This window comes from Bombus bifarius, unplaced genomic scaffold (assembly GCF_011952205.1).
Source record: "Bombus bifarius isolate JDL3187 unplaced genomic scaffold, Bbif_JDL3187 scf7180000009589_frag, whole genome shotgun sequence".
In the NCBI taxonomy this organism is placed as follows: domain Eukaryota; kingdom Metazoa; phylum Arthropoda; class Insecta; order Hymenoptera; family Apidae; genus Bombus; species Bombus bifarius.
In genome coordinates, this window is record NW_022885215.1 from 1 (window position 1) to 14,349 (window position 14,349).

The following is a 14,349-nucleotide window of genomic DNA, read 5'->3' on the forward strand; positions in this document are numbered from 1 at the left end:
ACAACGCGTAATAGATTTAATAGACCGTCAATGTAAACCACCTTGCGCTTACATACCAGAAATAAGCAGTCTAAAATTCAAGTACAGAAATCTTCAAAACCTGACTCGGCAACTCAAATTATTATTGCGTTATAAAAGCAAACGCGGATTGCTCAATGTCATAGGCTCAGTATCCAAAACTTTATTCGGAACTCTCGACGAAAACGATTTAGAACTCATTAACAAGAACATCGATACATTACTTGATTCCAACAATAAAATAAAAACAATTCTTAGTAACCAAACCGCACTCATCAAACGCGTGCTAGACAATACCAAAACAAATCAACTTGAAAACTTAGCCAACGATATACACAAGATTGAAAACCACAATGAAAAAAACGAAATATTAGTCTCCCTATTAATTCAAACCGAATCTACCATATCAGAACTCCATATAAACATCGACGAAATTTTTAACACTGTTATGTTAGGGAAACAAGGAATCATAAACCCACAAGTTATAGAACCCGAATAATTCTTAAAAACACTTGACCAAATAACGAGACAAAACTTTATGACTAACCATATCGAACCTTCAGTTCAAAACTTTCAACTAATTATAGATCTAAGCAAACTAAAGGTATGGATAAGAGATAACAAACTTATATATACAATAACTGTGCCGCTTTTGGAAAACGATGAATGGAAAATAACTAAAATTTACCCGATACCTTCCAAACAAAACTCTGTATTCATTGCGCCTGTAATAGAAACGGATTTTTGCCTCTAACCGACTCAGAACAATACACCTTTGTCGATAGTCACTACTTAAACAAATATTGTAAACGAACGGCAATCATCCACATTTGTAAAAGAACTCAACCGAGTACAATAGAATCAATTCACCTGAATGCAGATCAGAATTAATTACTAATCGACAGACGGTCAAAACTTGCCCGACTGCTGTCTTCAAGCTGGAAGAATTGACGTTCGTACCTTTGCAGACGGAAAACCATTATATTATTATTCCTGCGAAAAATGTACAAATCGACGTGTTATGTAAGACACATAAAATCCTAGAAATTAGACAACCAAGCTTAATTAGCAGTAAAACCGGGTGCATAATCACATACGATCATAATATTATGAAAATAGGAGGATCACATAAAAATATCTCTTACGAAACCAAATTTAAGAATAGCATATACAGCTTCGAAGAAACAGATGTTCCAATATTAGAGAAAATATTAGAAACAGCTCCAAAAGTAACTCACAATTTTAACCAATATAAAGCCAACCTCGACACATTACAAACACAAATCAGTACCCTGCAATTTGAGCGACGCATAAATTCATTGAAGGAATATGGCATATCCACACTACAAATATTAGGAATCATAGCCCTAGGACTAGGAACAATATATGTAATGTACAAATGTAAACTTTTCGAATGTCTACGCCGATCATTTCCTAAAAATGTACGTATCAAAATACTCTGCCCTACCGCTCGCGTAAACAGGATCGATCAAACATCAACAGTACCAAGGACGGTCACCTTCCAAAATATCACCGAAGACGAAGATGAGGGGATCATTCAACTTAGAAGCCCCACCAGAGCCTTACGCTTTAGCGGAGCAAAGCGAAGCTAAGGAGGGGGGAATGTCCCGGTGGTCGTGAGAACGCAACGAAAGGATGGTTATGCCTCACATACCTTGGTCAGCAATATGATGGCTAAGCAGTAATAGAAACCCTATGTGACCGGCATCCAGCGATAGCCCCTCCACAGGAGCCGGGTCCTTGATATAAAAAAGTACCTCTCGAGTCGTTGTAAGAACATTCTTTTCTGTGCTGTTTGACCATTCTGTATTGTTACTCTGTCAGTGTTCAATAAATTTTCTAATAACAATCAAAATTTAAGTACGAATTTCTCACCTTGCGTGCGGAACGTGAAATTACCCCGAATCGACGTGACACGGCCTTAGTGTGTTGAGAGAATGAAGAACGAATCGTGTTGATGGAAGTTTGTATGGAATGTAGTAACTTGTGGATTCTTAGAGTAAGGACAAGTGATTGCTGGTAGAGTTTAAAGTTTAAGGTATTTTAATGAGTGATATTCGATAACAAAAGGACAGACTACGATATCTTCGCACGCCGACTCACACTCCGTGTCCGCTCAACTCGCACTCTGCTTCTCGACTGACTCTCTCTGGCCGTTGTCCCATTCTATTGCCCTTTTCCTAGGCCCACCGCACACGTGTTCTGCAGACGCTCGTGGCCAGGGTCACGTAGGTCTTTTCCACGAAACTATGCACTTGAAAAGACCGATGACACATTGATGGGCCCGACGGCGCCTCGGCTCTCGCGACACTGTTCATAGTTCGTCCGATATTTCCCAGGCCTTTCGTCCACGATACTACAGGAATATACTGATTGCTTTTAACATTCATTAGTTCCAGTTATTACCGATATTTTTGTCATTTAGTTAGGGTTTTCCCTTTAGATTACGTTGTGATAGAGAACTGTTATTTGTGTATTCCTACAGAAACATACGAACTATATAAACTGTTGACACGATGTTGTGCTTTTGTATTATAGAGATAATAATAAAACCATCAAACAATCATTAATTATGTTTTTTATTATATTAATTAAGAATTGAAGATTACCTGCTTGGTGATCTTGATAATATCGTATTTTACAAATGTTGAACAAAAAAAAATGTATGATTATTTTATTCTGTTAGGGAAGTGATACATTTACACTGTACATGAGAGTGCGTGTTTAAGGGTTAGAGGGCGTCAAGGACTCAGTGGAGACAAAAGACTGTTGCCAGATGTTAGAAGAATCTAGGCTAGTCGGTTGGCAACCAGCGTGCGTGCAGGACGTTCTTAGAGAGGAATATAGGTGTATAACTGTTGTATGGGAAATATAGTCAATAATTTGTATTCCCAAATCCTCGAATTTCCTTACATATTCAATACGTTATGAGGGTTGCTTTAAAAAAAATACGAGTTACATATTTCTTTGAAAAAAGCATGATTTTCATCGATACAATAATGTTCTTCTGTTATCGCTTTAAAGTTGAGTACTTCGTTGATTACACGAGAGAACTCGCCTACAGCAAACAAGATACGACCGTGTGTAAAGTAATTAATCTGTTTGCTCGTTACTAGCTACACATAAGGCTTGCGTAAAAAAAAATATGCATTTCAGTTCAGGCGGAGAATTATGTAGGAAGTCATTTTGTCGATCAATAACTTAGTTAATAAAAGATCAAATTTTCATGTACATAAATGTAAGTAACGTTCAAGTATTAATCATTACATACAATTTTTGTATAATTCGATATCTTGGTCACTTACATCTTACAAATGATATATAGATAATATTTATGACATACATTGGAGCTATCTTTTAGTTAACGCCATTTTTTCTTGTTTTCTCTGTACTTTTACTATTCTTCCAAAAATATCAAAGGATCGATGACTTCAAATTAAACTAGAATTGCTTCGGTATATTGTCAATCAATGGCTATTTGTATTCACATCTATATCAAAGGAAAACCGATTGCAAAATTAATTACCCTTGCAATTCCGCAATCTGAAACTATGTGTGATCGACCTTGAAGATGACAAATCTCAATGTTTGAAGTAGTACAAAAGGATGATAATTTAATTTCGCTTTATCAAACTGTACAAAATTTGTATACACATACAGAAAAAAAAACGGAGTTCAAACATTAATCAACATGAATTATCGGTTATTATTGCTGAGTAATTATTAGGATTAGAGCTTTGGAGTATCGATCGTATCGAGTTTTAACTATCGGTTTCCGCAATTTATTGTTTTTCTAAATTATGTCTGAATGGTATCAGTTTTTGAATATTTTATAGTTTACACTCCAACATACTGACGCAAGCTATCGAAAATAATTGTAAATTATGCAATATCATTTTTTTTATATTTCATAATCTAAATTTCAATCTATTTTTTGTATTTAACATCCCTTTTTTTATTGTTCGTGTTCCGTCTTGTACGTTCTTCAAAAAATCTTAATTTCTTTTTAGATAAAATCTTGTGTGAATTTACAAAAAATACGATTCTTCGTTTAATTTTCTTCCCTTATTGTCTTTACATATTTGGAGTTTAAACGCGTTATAAGTACGTTCTTTTTTTTTAACATGATTACGTAGAATTCTTATTCTGAATAAATTATTTGTTTCCGCTTCATAACTGTTTCTAAATTACAGTGCATTTAATCTTGAAATGCACAGTAACATTTTATACATTTTACGTTCTAAGGAATTTTCAGGATCGGTTAAAAATTAAATTACAGTAATGGTAATACTCAATATTAATGTCAGACGTGGATACTTCACTGTTTTGAATTAATTAAGAGATTAATAAGAATTTTAATTAATCCTTCTTCTATAGTATTCACCGTTCTTTTCGAGCTCGTACCATTTCAAATAGACTTTCGAATAGATTTCAAAGATTTGTCTGTTCAAATAAAACGCGATCTTTTTTATTTCCCTATCAGTCGTCCCGTTACTGTTCCGTTGTTTCCAACAGATTGCAGATTCGTTTAAAAAACATTTGTAACGAAAAACAAACCCACTCGCAGAAATGTTATTCAATATCGCATTTATAACTTTCATAGACATCCTCCTCTCATTGCTATCATTGTAAACAGATTGAAACTTCGTTTGCAAACACTCGCGATTAAAAAAAAAAAAAAAGAAGAATTAATCTTAAACAATTTTATCTTGTGTTCCATTTATAATTTTCATAATTGTCTTCCCGACGTTGTATCATTTTAAATGGCTTTTTTCTATCCATCTATGTTGCAGCGAGATCAACGGTCCTAATTACTAAATTGCACGATGTGTTCATACAAATTCACTTTTTATGAACGCGATGAAACGAAATGAAACCTAAGTAGAGATTTGTTTTCTCATCAAGTATAACGAGTTTTATACTTTGGATAGATTGCCTCGTTGTGAGAAGGTCTTAATCGTTTATAATTGCGATTAAGTAATTGCAATAAGTCATATTTTTAAGAAACGTTCTCACATGCTGTCACACACTCTAATTAGAAAAGGATCATGAAACATTCGGTTTATGATATTATTTGTTTGTAAATCTTCCTGCTTCCGGAAACTTTTTTAAATATGAAAATATTTATATACAAAATTAAATATTTTTTTCAATATCAACACTTCTTGCGTTTATGTTGTCCTAGTCAGAATTATATTATTTCGTGTATCCTGTTGCTTTTTATACGATAGTCCCCCGTTGGCCGCGGATTCGTTATCAAGCCTGAGGCCCTCGTCACTAGTGTAACTATCGACAATAAAGGTACCCCACGCGCGACCGGACGATGGAGAACTTCAACGCAGAACCGCTACCTCCCGCGAGCCCTCCCCGGGAGGGCGCTTCGAGCTCGGACTCGGAGATTCAGACTCGACATATATATTATTATATATATATTATATATACTATTATATCTATATAATATATGTATTTATATCTAAAAATATACGTACAAATATATCTATTTAAAAAGATAAAGTTGACCGTCATATATCGCCAATAATATCGCGTGCGTATAAAGAAACTAATTACATTTAATTCCTTTTTTACATTTATTTACTTTTTATTATTATTTTTTTCACAACTAATTACATTTAATTATTACATTTACATACATTTAACTATTATTACATACATTTACATACATTTAATTATTATTTTTTTCATAATTACATCTCGTTTGAAATATTTTTCGACATAATTAATTGTTTCAAAAACACATATTCCAGCCTTCTAAATGATTTATTTTGCGTATTATACGAATTATTCCATCTATAAATAAATTGTTCTCTCTACGCACAAACACGCACACAGTCTGTTAATTACACGAGTTAATTGTAACATTTTTCTCGATAAGTTGACAGAGCAAGGAAAATGAGCGACGAACATACCTACAAACTAATCTACTTCAATGCCCGTGGTCGTGCCGAACATATACGGTACATATTTGCATATACTGGCATCGAGTATACCGACGAGAGGATCCCCGAAGAACTCTGGCCTGAATACAAGGATTGTAAGCGTGAAGAATCGATTTTTACTTTCATCGTTCAACTCTCAGGTATCTACCATTTACTCAAACTTTCTGTATATAAAACTTTCGTTTCACGTGCAGGCTAAACTTACTTAAAGTAAAATTTCATACGGAATAAAGTCGAACTTTTCATTAAGTTTTGCTTCCGTAATATCGTGTTTATCGAATACCAACTTAATTCACTTACGATTCTCGAATTTTTGTGTTGCAATCTTTATTGTTTTCAATGAATCGAAGCATTTCGAATATTTTGAGAAAACCGTAAATAGGTGACTTAAAATAGGAATACAAAAATACTTCTACGTTTCTCGTTAATTTAAAAACTTTTTAGGACTTGTCGGAAAAAAAGGATAAAAAATTGAAATCAGTTCGGAAATGAACAAGAACATAGCTAAAAAGTCGAAAGAACAAAGCAGACATAAAATTCGATCTTCTGTTGCGACATTTCTATCGTAAATGGTATAATAAAAGTTTTACGCAGCATAGTCTTCGATATAATCTTATATGTCGCTTGCAAATAGAGAAACAAAAAATCAACGTAAGTCTGTAAATCAATCCTGTCGGTGTAAAACACAAAATTACGTTCGCAATAGACATTCGATTTATATTCCTTGCATTTCAATTTTCATTACAAGAACCGTGTACATTTTCTAATATTTTTTCCGTGTCTGGTATTATCTTTTATCCTTGATTTTAAAAACTTTAGGTTCTTCCCAACAGTCAAAAACACGCGATACCCTGTCCATCGTAATCGTAAGAAAAGAAAAAAAGGAGAAAGAAGACATTTCTGTATTTCTTTACTAGGCCATGTTGATTAAAACCGAAATGATTTCGATTCATCTATTCACAAGAACGCAACGGCCTCGGAAGCTGTCTTGTGATTTCCTATCGATCGTTTCCCTCTACACAGTGTTCATATGAGCCATGTTTGTTCTTAGCAATGCCTTATAAAAAGCTGCCTGTGCTGGAGATAGACGGGAAACCGGTAGCGCAGAGTAACGCTGTGGCGCGATACTTGGCGAGGAAGTACGATCTAATGGGAAAGAACGAATGGGATGCGATGATATGCGACGTGCTCGTCGATACTCTTGGAGATTTGAAGCAAGGTGAGTAACTGATGAGATGACTTTGCATTTGTCTCACCACAGAGACAGACGTTCAAGAATTCATTGTGAAAAGACGAGTACAAACAAGATACGTATGTCTTTCCGTTAAGCGAATGTTACAGTTTGTTTGCAAAAGTCAGTTTTTAGATTATAGAATCGTAGATAGAATTTAGAGGATAGAAACTTTTAGTAGTCACTTTTAGTTTAGTAAATTCTTATCGACAATAAGCAGACTACGTTATGATACAACGATTCCAACTGAAGATTTCTATCGACATCACGAATTCGATGGCTTCCAAAAATCGTGTTTTTACACCGCCAACGTAACGTCACGCCAGTCGAATCGAAAAATTATTACTAGACAGAGAAGGTGAACAAAAAACGAGGTAAATAGGCTACCGATTGAATAATATCATAACGATCGTATCTCTGGTTTTTGCTTGTCTTTTATATTTGTTTCAAATGTATAAAATATAATCGTATCGATATCGTCCACGATTAAAGCCATCCATCCGCCATCGACGAGGAACGAACGATTATATTTTATCATTTATGCGAATCCTTCTCTTCTCTTCTTTCTCTATTTACGCCCCTCGCCTTGCTTCGTACCGCCGATGATTCACAATTCGATGCACCTGAACAGCTGGAACGTCGCAGATTTTTCCGTACGATAACAAACGTGTTTTTGATGGCCTGCTTTAAACCGTGACGATCGCCATGACGTGCATCAATTGTCGAATGATGTAGTGCGACGATACTCCTACGCAACTTTTTTTTACGCTGTTTTTTCCTCTATTTTTTCTTCCTGTGTGTTATCACATGATCATGAGATACCTGTATAGAAGATGCAAAGAGTCTGTGAAGAATTTACAGATATTTAAGATTATCATAATGTTTAAGCAAAAGCTAAGACGCAAAATATTGCTCAAGATGTAATTATGTAATATTTACTCAATTTCTAGAAGACTGTTTATATCTTGTTGTTATTCTTGATATGGAGATAAATATAGTATACTTTATTAAGACCTAGATAAAAGACTTTTTTCTCGTTTCTCTTCTCTTACTTAATCACTAAGAGTTATATAACGTTTATTCGATAATTCTGCTTCTCCTGACCTTTCCACAAATGGTTGTTTATATCTCGACATTCTTGGTACTTTTAATCAAATTTTAATAACAGTACTTTACTCGTCAGAAGTAAATAAAAAAGCTCTAAGTAGAAGCAAGGATTTACTTACCTTTCCTTTCTCGAATCTCAGTTAGCAATGTTGTTCCTCTTGAAAGATTTTCCAAGTTTCCAAGACAATTTCCACGCTGGCAACATTGTATATATTTCAAGTATCGTGAACCACAGGAACTTGTTGAGGCAATATTGAAGAAAGCAAAGAGAATGAAGAAATTGTAGGAACTATGAGAGGCTACTCCTTCTTTCACAACTTATTTTCTCTTCGTTTGGGGGGAAAAACACAAATGAACGTAACGGGTGGTTTCAGCTATCTGCTACTATCGCATGGAGGAGAATCCTGAAAAGAAGGAAGCGAGGAAGAATCAACTTTTGAACGAAACAATACCATTTTACTTGACTAAATTCGACCAGATTATTGGCGAAAATGAAGGATATATCATTCCTTCTACCGTAAGATTTTTTATCCAAATTTAATGTTAAAATTTTTAGTCTTTGTGCAAACTGGGCCATGTTGTCCATAAAAAATTATTGAAACTTTGTTGCGACAAGACAGCTTTAATTGTTGAGAGCAGAGTGTATCTTTAAAATTCATTCCTGTTAGTTTATGTACAAATGAATTTGCCAAGATTTTCAGCTTTTAGATAATTATTCATGTATCTTCCTCATCAAGTTTGATAGAAATTATTACTATCGTAATCAAAGCAAAGATTAAGATATGTAAAATCATTTCTCTGGATATGACACTCTTGTTTAATGAGTGATAAATGATACCATTCGAAATATCATATTTATATAATATATAATGATACTTATAAGTGTAATCACTTAAGTACAGATATCTGAATTTTTCTCACTGTCACTGACATAGATACGTATTATCGTTCCTTAGATTACTTGACCAGTTTATTTCTTTCATCACTGTGTTATTATATAATAATAATAAATAGTCACATTAAATTAATTTAGTATGATTATGTTGTTTAATAATACGTGTTTCATTGCAAAATATTTAGTTAAAATGTGTATCGAATCGTTGTAATTCCAAAGATGTCAATTGATGTAATGTAATAATAAAGTATAAAGTATAATTTCGTCTGTGGTATAATCTTTCTATTCCATTTTGTTACGTCGCACCGCGAGCAATATGGCAACCAGATGTCACCGGATACTCGCAGCGTATCCTCCATAGTTTCAAGTACCTTCCATAAATCTCATAGATTTCCTAGAAAAGGTCCTTCAAACCAAACAAACGTCTGTTTCCGAAGAATTTCTAAAGACTATTGTCTACCCCGACTGGACAAGGGAAAGTTAGTTTTTCTCACGTATGCTGCAACTTTCCTCCCACTAACCACTTTCTCTCGAGGGCGGTTAAGACCCTTCGTTAACCAATTAACAACGAAGCCACTTCCTTCACTCACCTAACTAAAATCGTCACCAACAAATCCGATGGTCCCGTGCGCTAGACACACCCATCCTTAGCTTTCCTCCGAGACAGCATCGTCCCCCAAGACAGTTCTGATTTCACATCCTTCGAACGGTCAATATCCTTCCACCGGGTAGGACACACCCACAGATCAGTCACTCATTCATCTCGTACATATTCTCAACGCGAGAATTGATTGTAATTTCAACAAATAAATAAAAAAAAAAAATCTCGTACATACGCACCAGCGTAACTGCCTTCGTTATAAGTTGTTGGAATAAACGGTGAAATATAACTTACTATACTGTGTCATATTCATTTAACCACCTCTTATCTTAACCGAAACAGGGGAACGACTACTTCGCGGCGTCGATTCACCGAATCGTAGCGAGAATTTACGCCTCTCGCTACTGCGACTGCGTCTCTCCGCGAACGGTCGTAACACATTGATCGACAGAAGTACTAAACTCTAATAACATAAATTTATATATTTTCTATTTCCCAGCCACCAGTTTTATAGATTTTTCTATCTTCTGTACTACTTTTATCCCTTTTATTTTTTCTTACATAAGATTATTGTAAATTTAATATCATTTGTTCGCAATATTTGTTATTTATCTTTCATTGAATTTGAAATTTCGCGCTTCAATGTTGTGTGTTGTTCGACGTTTTATCGAACGATGTTTATCGAATTAGTTTATGAATACATACATAATCATTAAAGAATCTATAAACCTTACTAGTTTGTTTTTACTAAGTTTTGTTACAGAAAACATGTTCTCATAAATTTTCAACTTTAATTTATGGAAATTTATTAACCTTAAACTATAAAATCATTCAATGAGTCTTTCCGGATGTTTTTATGTAGTCATAATTTCACATATCAGCACAGCTCCACCAATAGGATAAGAGTTACGTGGAAGCAACAGGGGGGAAGAAGAACATATAGAGATCTAAAGGTTATTTTTGTCTCATTCAAGTTTCTGTTAACCGGCTTGGAAATTTCCTGTGCTTGTTTCGACTTTGAAGTCTTAAAAAAAAAAATTGTAAGTAAATAGTATATATATAGTATATATATCCTGAGTCAAAGTTTCTCTTTATAAATAATAAACCGTTTAAAAACTATATTTTGTATGTTTTTTCCTTATTCATAATTAAATAATAAATATGAAATACTTCTACAGAAAGCCGACATCCTTCAATTAACCGAACAGCAGATGATTTAAAAATTAGTAGTTGAAAGAAATAAATGTTATTACATGTTCATAATTGATCGATAAATTTAAATATACAATTAGAAAATGTTTCTTCTTTATTGATAACAAAAATACAGATAAGATACAAGATACTTGTACGAAAAGTCGGCGCGTCGTTCAATTAACGGAACAGCAGAGGATTTGAAAATTAGTAGTTGAAAGAAATAAATGTTATCATATGTTCATAATTGATCGATAAATTTAAGTATGCAATTAGAAAATGTTTCTTATGTTTGGAAGAATATATAATCACTGCTGAATGTTTTGTAGTTACGAAAGTTGCATACAAACATACATTGTACATACGACTAGTAATGGTACTAAATTACTGTTAGAGGGTCTTGGGTGTATAGAACCATATGGTTAAATTAATACTAGAGATAACGAATCGCGCGAATGTAATTAATATTTTGAAATGCGTTGTTTGCATTAATTGATAGTTTTCTTATAAACTTTTTTATAAACAATTTCATTGCTATAGAAAAAAGATATGCTGCCGGTAATATGTCTATCCTACTTAAATAGAAAGTGCAATATTTTGTTATAATATTTGGCGCAAGTTTATACATTATTACATCCAAAAATAATATTCTTTTTATATCTAAGCTATATTAAAATATAAAGATACAAATAGCTATGCGAGTAGTTAGTAGTTGATGCTTTTTACTTAAATTGTCTTATACTTCATAATTTGTAATAATATAATTCTTGTCATCAATGATTCTTCGTTTTTACTTTGTATATATTATACTTCCAGGAAGATGCCGCTCTATAAATTGACTTACTTCCCAGTTACGGCATTGGCAGAACCAATCCGTTCTTCTTCAGCTATGCTAGTATTCCATTTGAAGATGAACGTATCAAAAAGGACGTCTGGCCAGAAATAAAGCCCTGTAAGCTTAAAATTTAAAGAAGTTCTGTTTCTTAAATCTCATCTTTCCTAATTTAACTAAAGTAGCTAAATAAAGTAGAACACAATTATGCAGAGTATAACAGAGATTATTGTTTACTCTCCATTGCTCTATAAGATTTTTTTTTTTATTTATTTGTTGAAATTACAATCAATTCTCGCGTTGAGAATTTTCAGTAATTTTTCTGGCGTAGCGCACTGACATGACTGTTTATTTACAATAAGTCAATACTTATTATAGATAGGTATAATTTATAAGTATTATAAGTAGGTGCAAATGCTTAATTTGGATAATTAAATGAATCTAACGTTTAGGTCTAGCGGGTAGTGCCTCTTCAGCCTGCGAATCTGGTCCGTCGTATCGAGTAGTCCAGTGATTAGGGGGTTTCGGTGTTTGTTGATTCTTTTGCTATATCTGTCGCTATATTTTGCTATTTCCTCTTTGACGGTGGGTATCTTGAGGTCGCGGTGTATTGTTTCATTGGTTACATACCAAGGTGCGTCAATTAGGGATCTTAGCGTTTTCGATTGAAAGCGTTGGAGTATTTCAATGTTGGAGTTGCTTGCTGTTCCCCATAGTTGGATTCCGTGGGTCCAGACAGGTTTTATTACGGTCTTGTAGAGGGTAATTTTATTCTGTATGTTTAGTTTGGAGCGTCGGCCCGTGAGCCAATAGAGTTTTTTTAGTTTGTCCTTTAGTTGCTTCGTTTTATCTGAGATGTGTGTCTTCCACGTTAGTCTCCTGTCCAGGGTCATGCCCAGGTATCGGACTGTGTCCCTGCTAGGGATTGTTGCATTGTTGATGGTGACCTGGGGGCAGGTTTGTTTTCGGAGCGTGAAGGTTACATGTGAGGATTTCTTTTCGTTGACTTTGAAGCCCCATTTGTGAAACCACTTTTCCATGGAGTCGAGACTTCGCTGGAGAGTGGATGAGGCTATTACCGGGTCTGCGTGGGTAGCTAATAGCGCTGTGTCGTCTGCAAATGTCGCTATTGTTATATCGTTTGATATGGGTAGGTCGGCAGTGTAGATGGAGTACAGTATGGGTCCGAGGACACTACCTTGGGGTATGCCGGCTTCTATTGGGAATGTTGCGGAAGTGGCGTCTAGGCATTTAACCATGAATTGTCTATTGGTTAGGTAAGATTTTAGGATGGAGTAGTAGGGGTGAGGTAGGATCTTTTTAATCTTGTATAGTAGCCCTTCATGCCATACTTTGTCGAATGCCTGTTGGATGTCTAGGAAAACCGCTGAGCAATATTTTTTCTTTTCAAGTGTTTGGCTGATCGTATGAGTTAAGCGGTGGATTTGCTCTACTGTAGAATGATGTTTTCGGAAGCCGAATTGGTGATCTGGGAGTGTTTTCAAGTTCTCTAGGATTGGAAGGAGTCGGTTCGTGAGCATCTTCTCGAATAGTTTGGACAGGGTAGGTAAAAGACTGATTGGGCGATAGGAGCAGGTTTCGTATATCGGTTTACCGGGTTTAGGGATGAGGGTAATCAATGAGATTTTCCAGGCCTTAGGATAGTGTTCCAGGCGAAGGATAGCATTAAAAATCGATGTGATGAGTGCTATCCCTTTTGTGGGAAGTTCCTTGATTGCTTTATTGCTTATTAGGTCGTGTCCTGCTGCTTTCTTGGGGTTTAGGCGACTGATTGTTTCTATATTCTCTGCAGAGGAGAAGGGTTCGATAGGAGGGGACATTTGGAAGGGGGTGTGCAGGTATTCCGTAACGCCCGCGGCGGCTTTGGGGGAATGGGGTTTGAATACTTTTGACAAGTGTTTAGCAAACAGATCGACTTTTTCTGTAGGGCTTCGCGCCCATCCACCTTGCGGACGGCGGATAGGTGGGATTATTTGTGGGGGGCGTGTGAGTTTCCTGGAGGCCTTCCATAGTGAGTAGTTGGCGTCGGCTGTGGGGGATAAGCTGGCGAGGTATTTATGGAAGCAGTCGTTTTTATAGATTTTTAAGGTTCTGGATAGCTTCCTAGTTGCGTTGTTAAGTTTGCGTTTGTCCTCCGGTGTTCTATGGGTCTGCCATACTCTTCTTAGTCTACGTTTTTCTGCTATTTTTTTAGTATGTATTGGGGATATTCTTGTTTGCTGTTAGATGCCTTTGTCGGTGTGGTGAGGCGGATTGCGTTTATTATGCTCGTGTTTAAGTATTCCGTGGCTGCTTCGATATCTTCCTTTGTTTTTAGTGGGGTGAAGGCTGAGGTTGAGTGTGTAAAGACTTCTCTGAAGAGCTGCCAGTTGGTGTGTTGGATGTGAATGGAGCCGTTAGGTGTATTCTCGATGATTGTTGAACTGACTGTTGCTATCACGGGAGAATGATCAGAGGATAGATCAGCCGAGGAGT

The 14,349-nt window shown here is 35.3% G+C and overlaps 1 protein-coding gene and 1 long non-coding RNA gene across 3 annotated transcripts; one reads left to right on the forward strand and one right to left on the reverse strand.

Moving 5' to 3' along the window:
- The first annotated feature begins 1,127 nt into the window (after nt 1-1,127).
- Nucleotides 1,128-1,698, forward strand: LOC117215418. Its single transcript, XM_033461803.1, has one exon. The coding sequence runs from the start codon at nt 1,128-1,130 to the stop codon at nt 1,629-1,631; it is 504 nt and encodes a 167-aa protein (XP_033317694.1). The 3' UTR covers nt 1,632-1,698.
- A 5,831-nt stretch (nt 1,699-7,529) lies between these two features.
- On the reverse strand, nt 7,530-8,206 carry LOC117215417. Of its 2 annotated transcripts, none has more exons than XR_004489105.1 (2): nt 8,167-8,206; nt 7,530-8,071 (listed from the first exon to the last, which is right to left on the reverse strand). It is a non-coding gene; the product is annotated as an uncharacterized LOC117215417 (long non-coding RNA). The 2 variants fall into 2 exon arrangements; XR_004489104.1 differs by having other exon boundaries at nt 7,530-8,049; nt 8,167-8,205.
- Between the last annotated feature and the right edge of the window lie 6,143 nt (nt 8,207-14,349).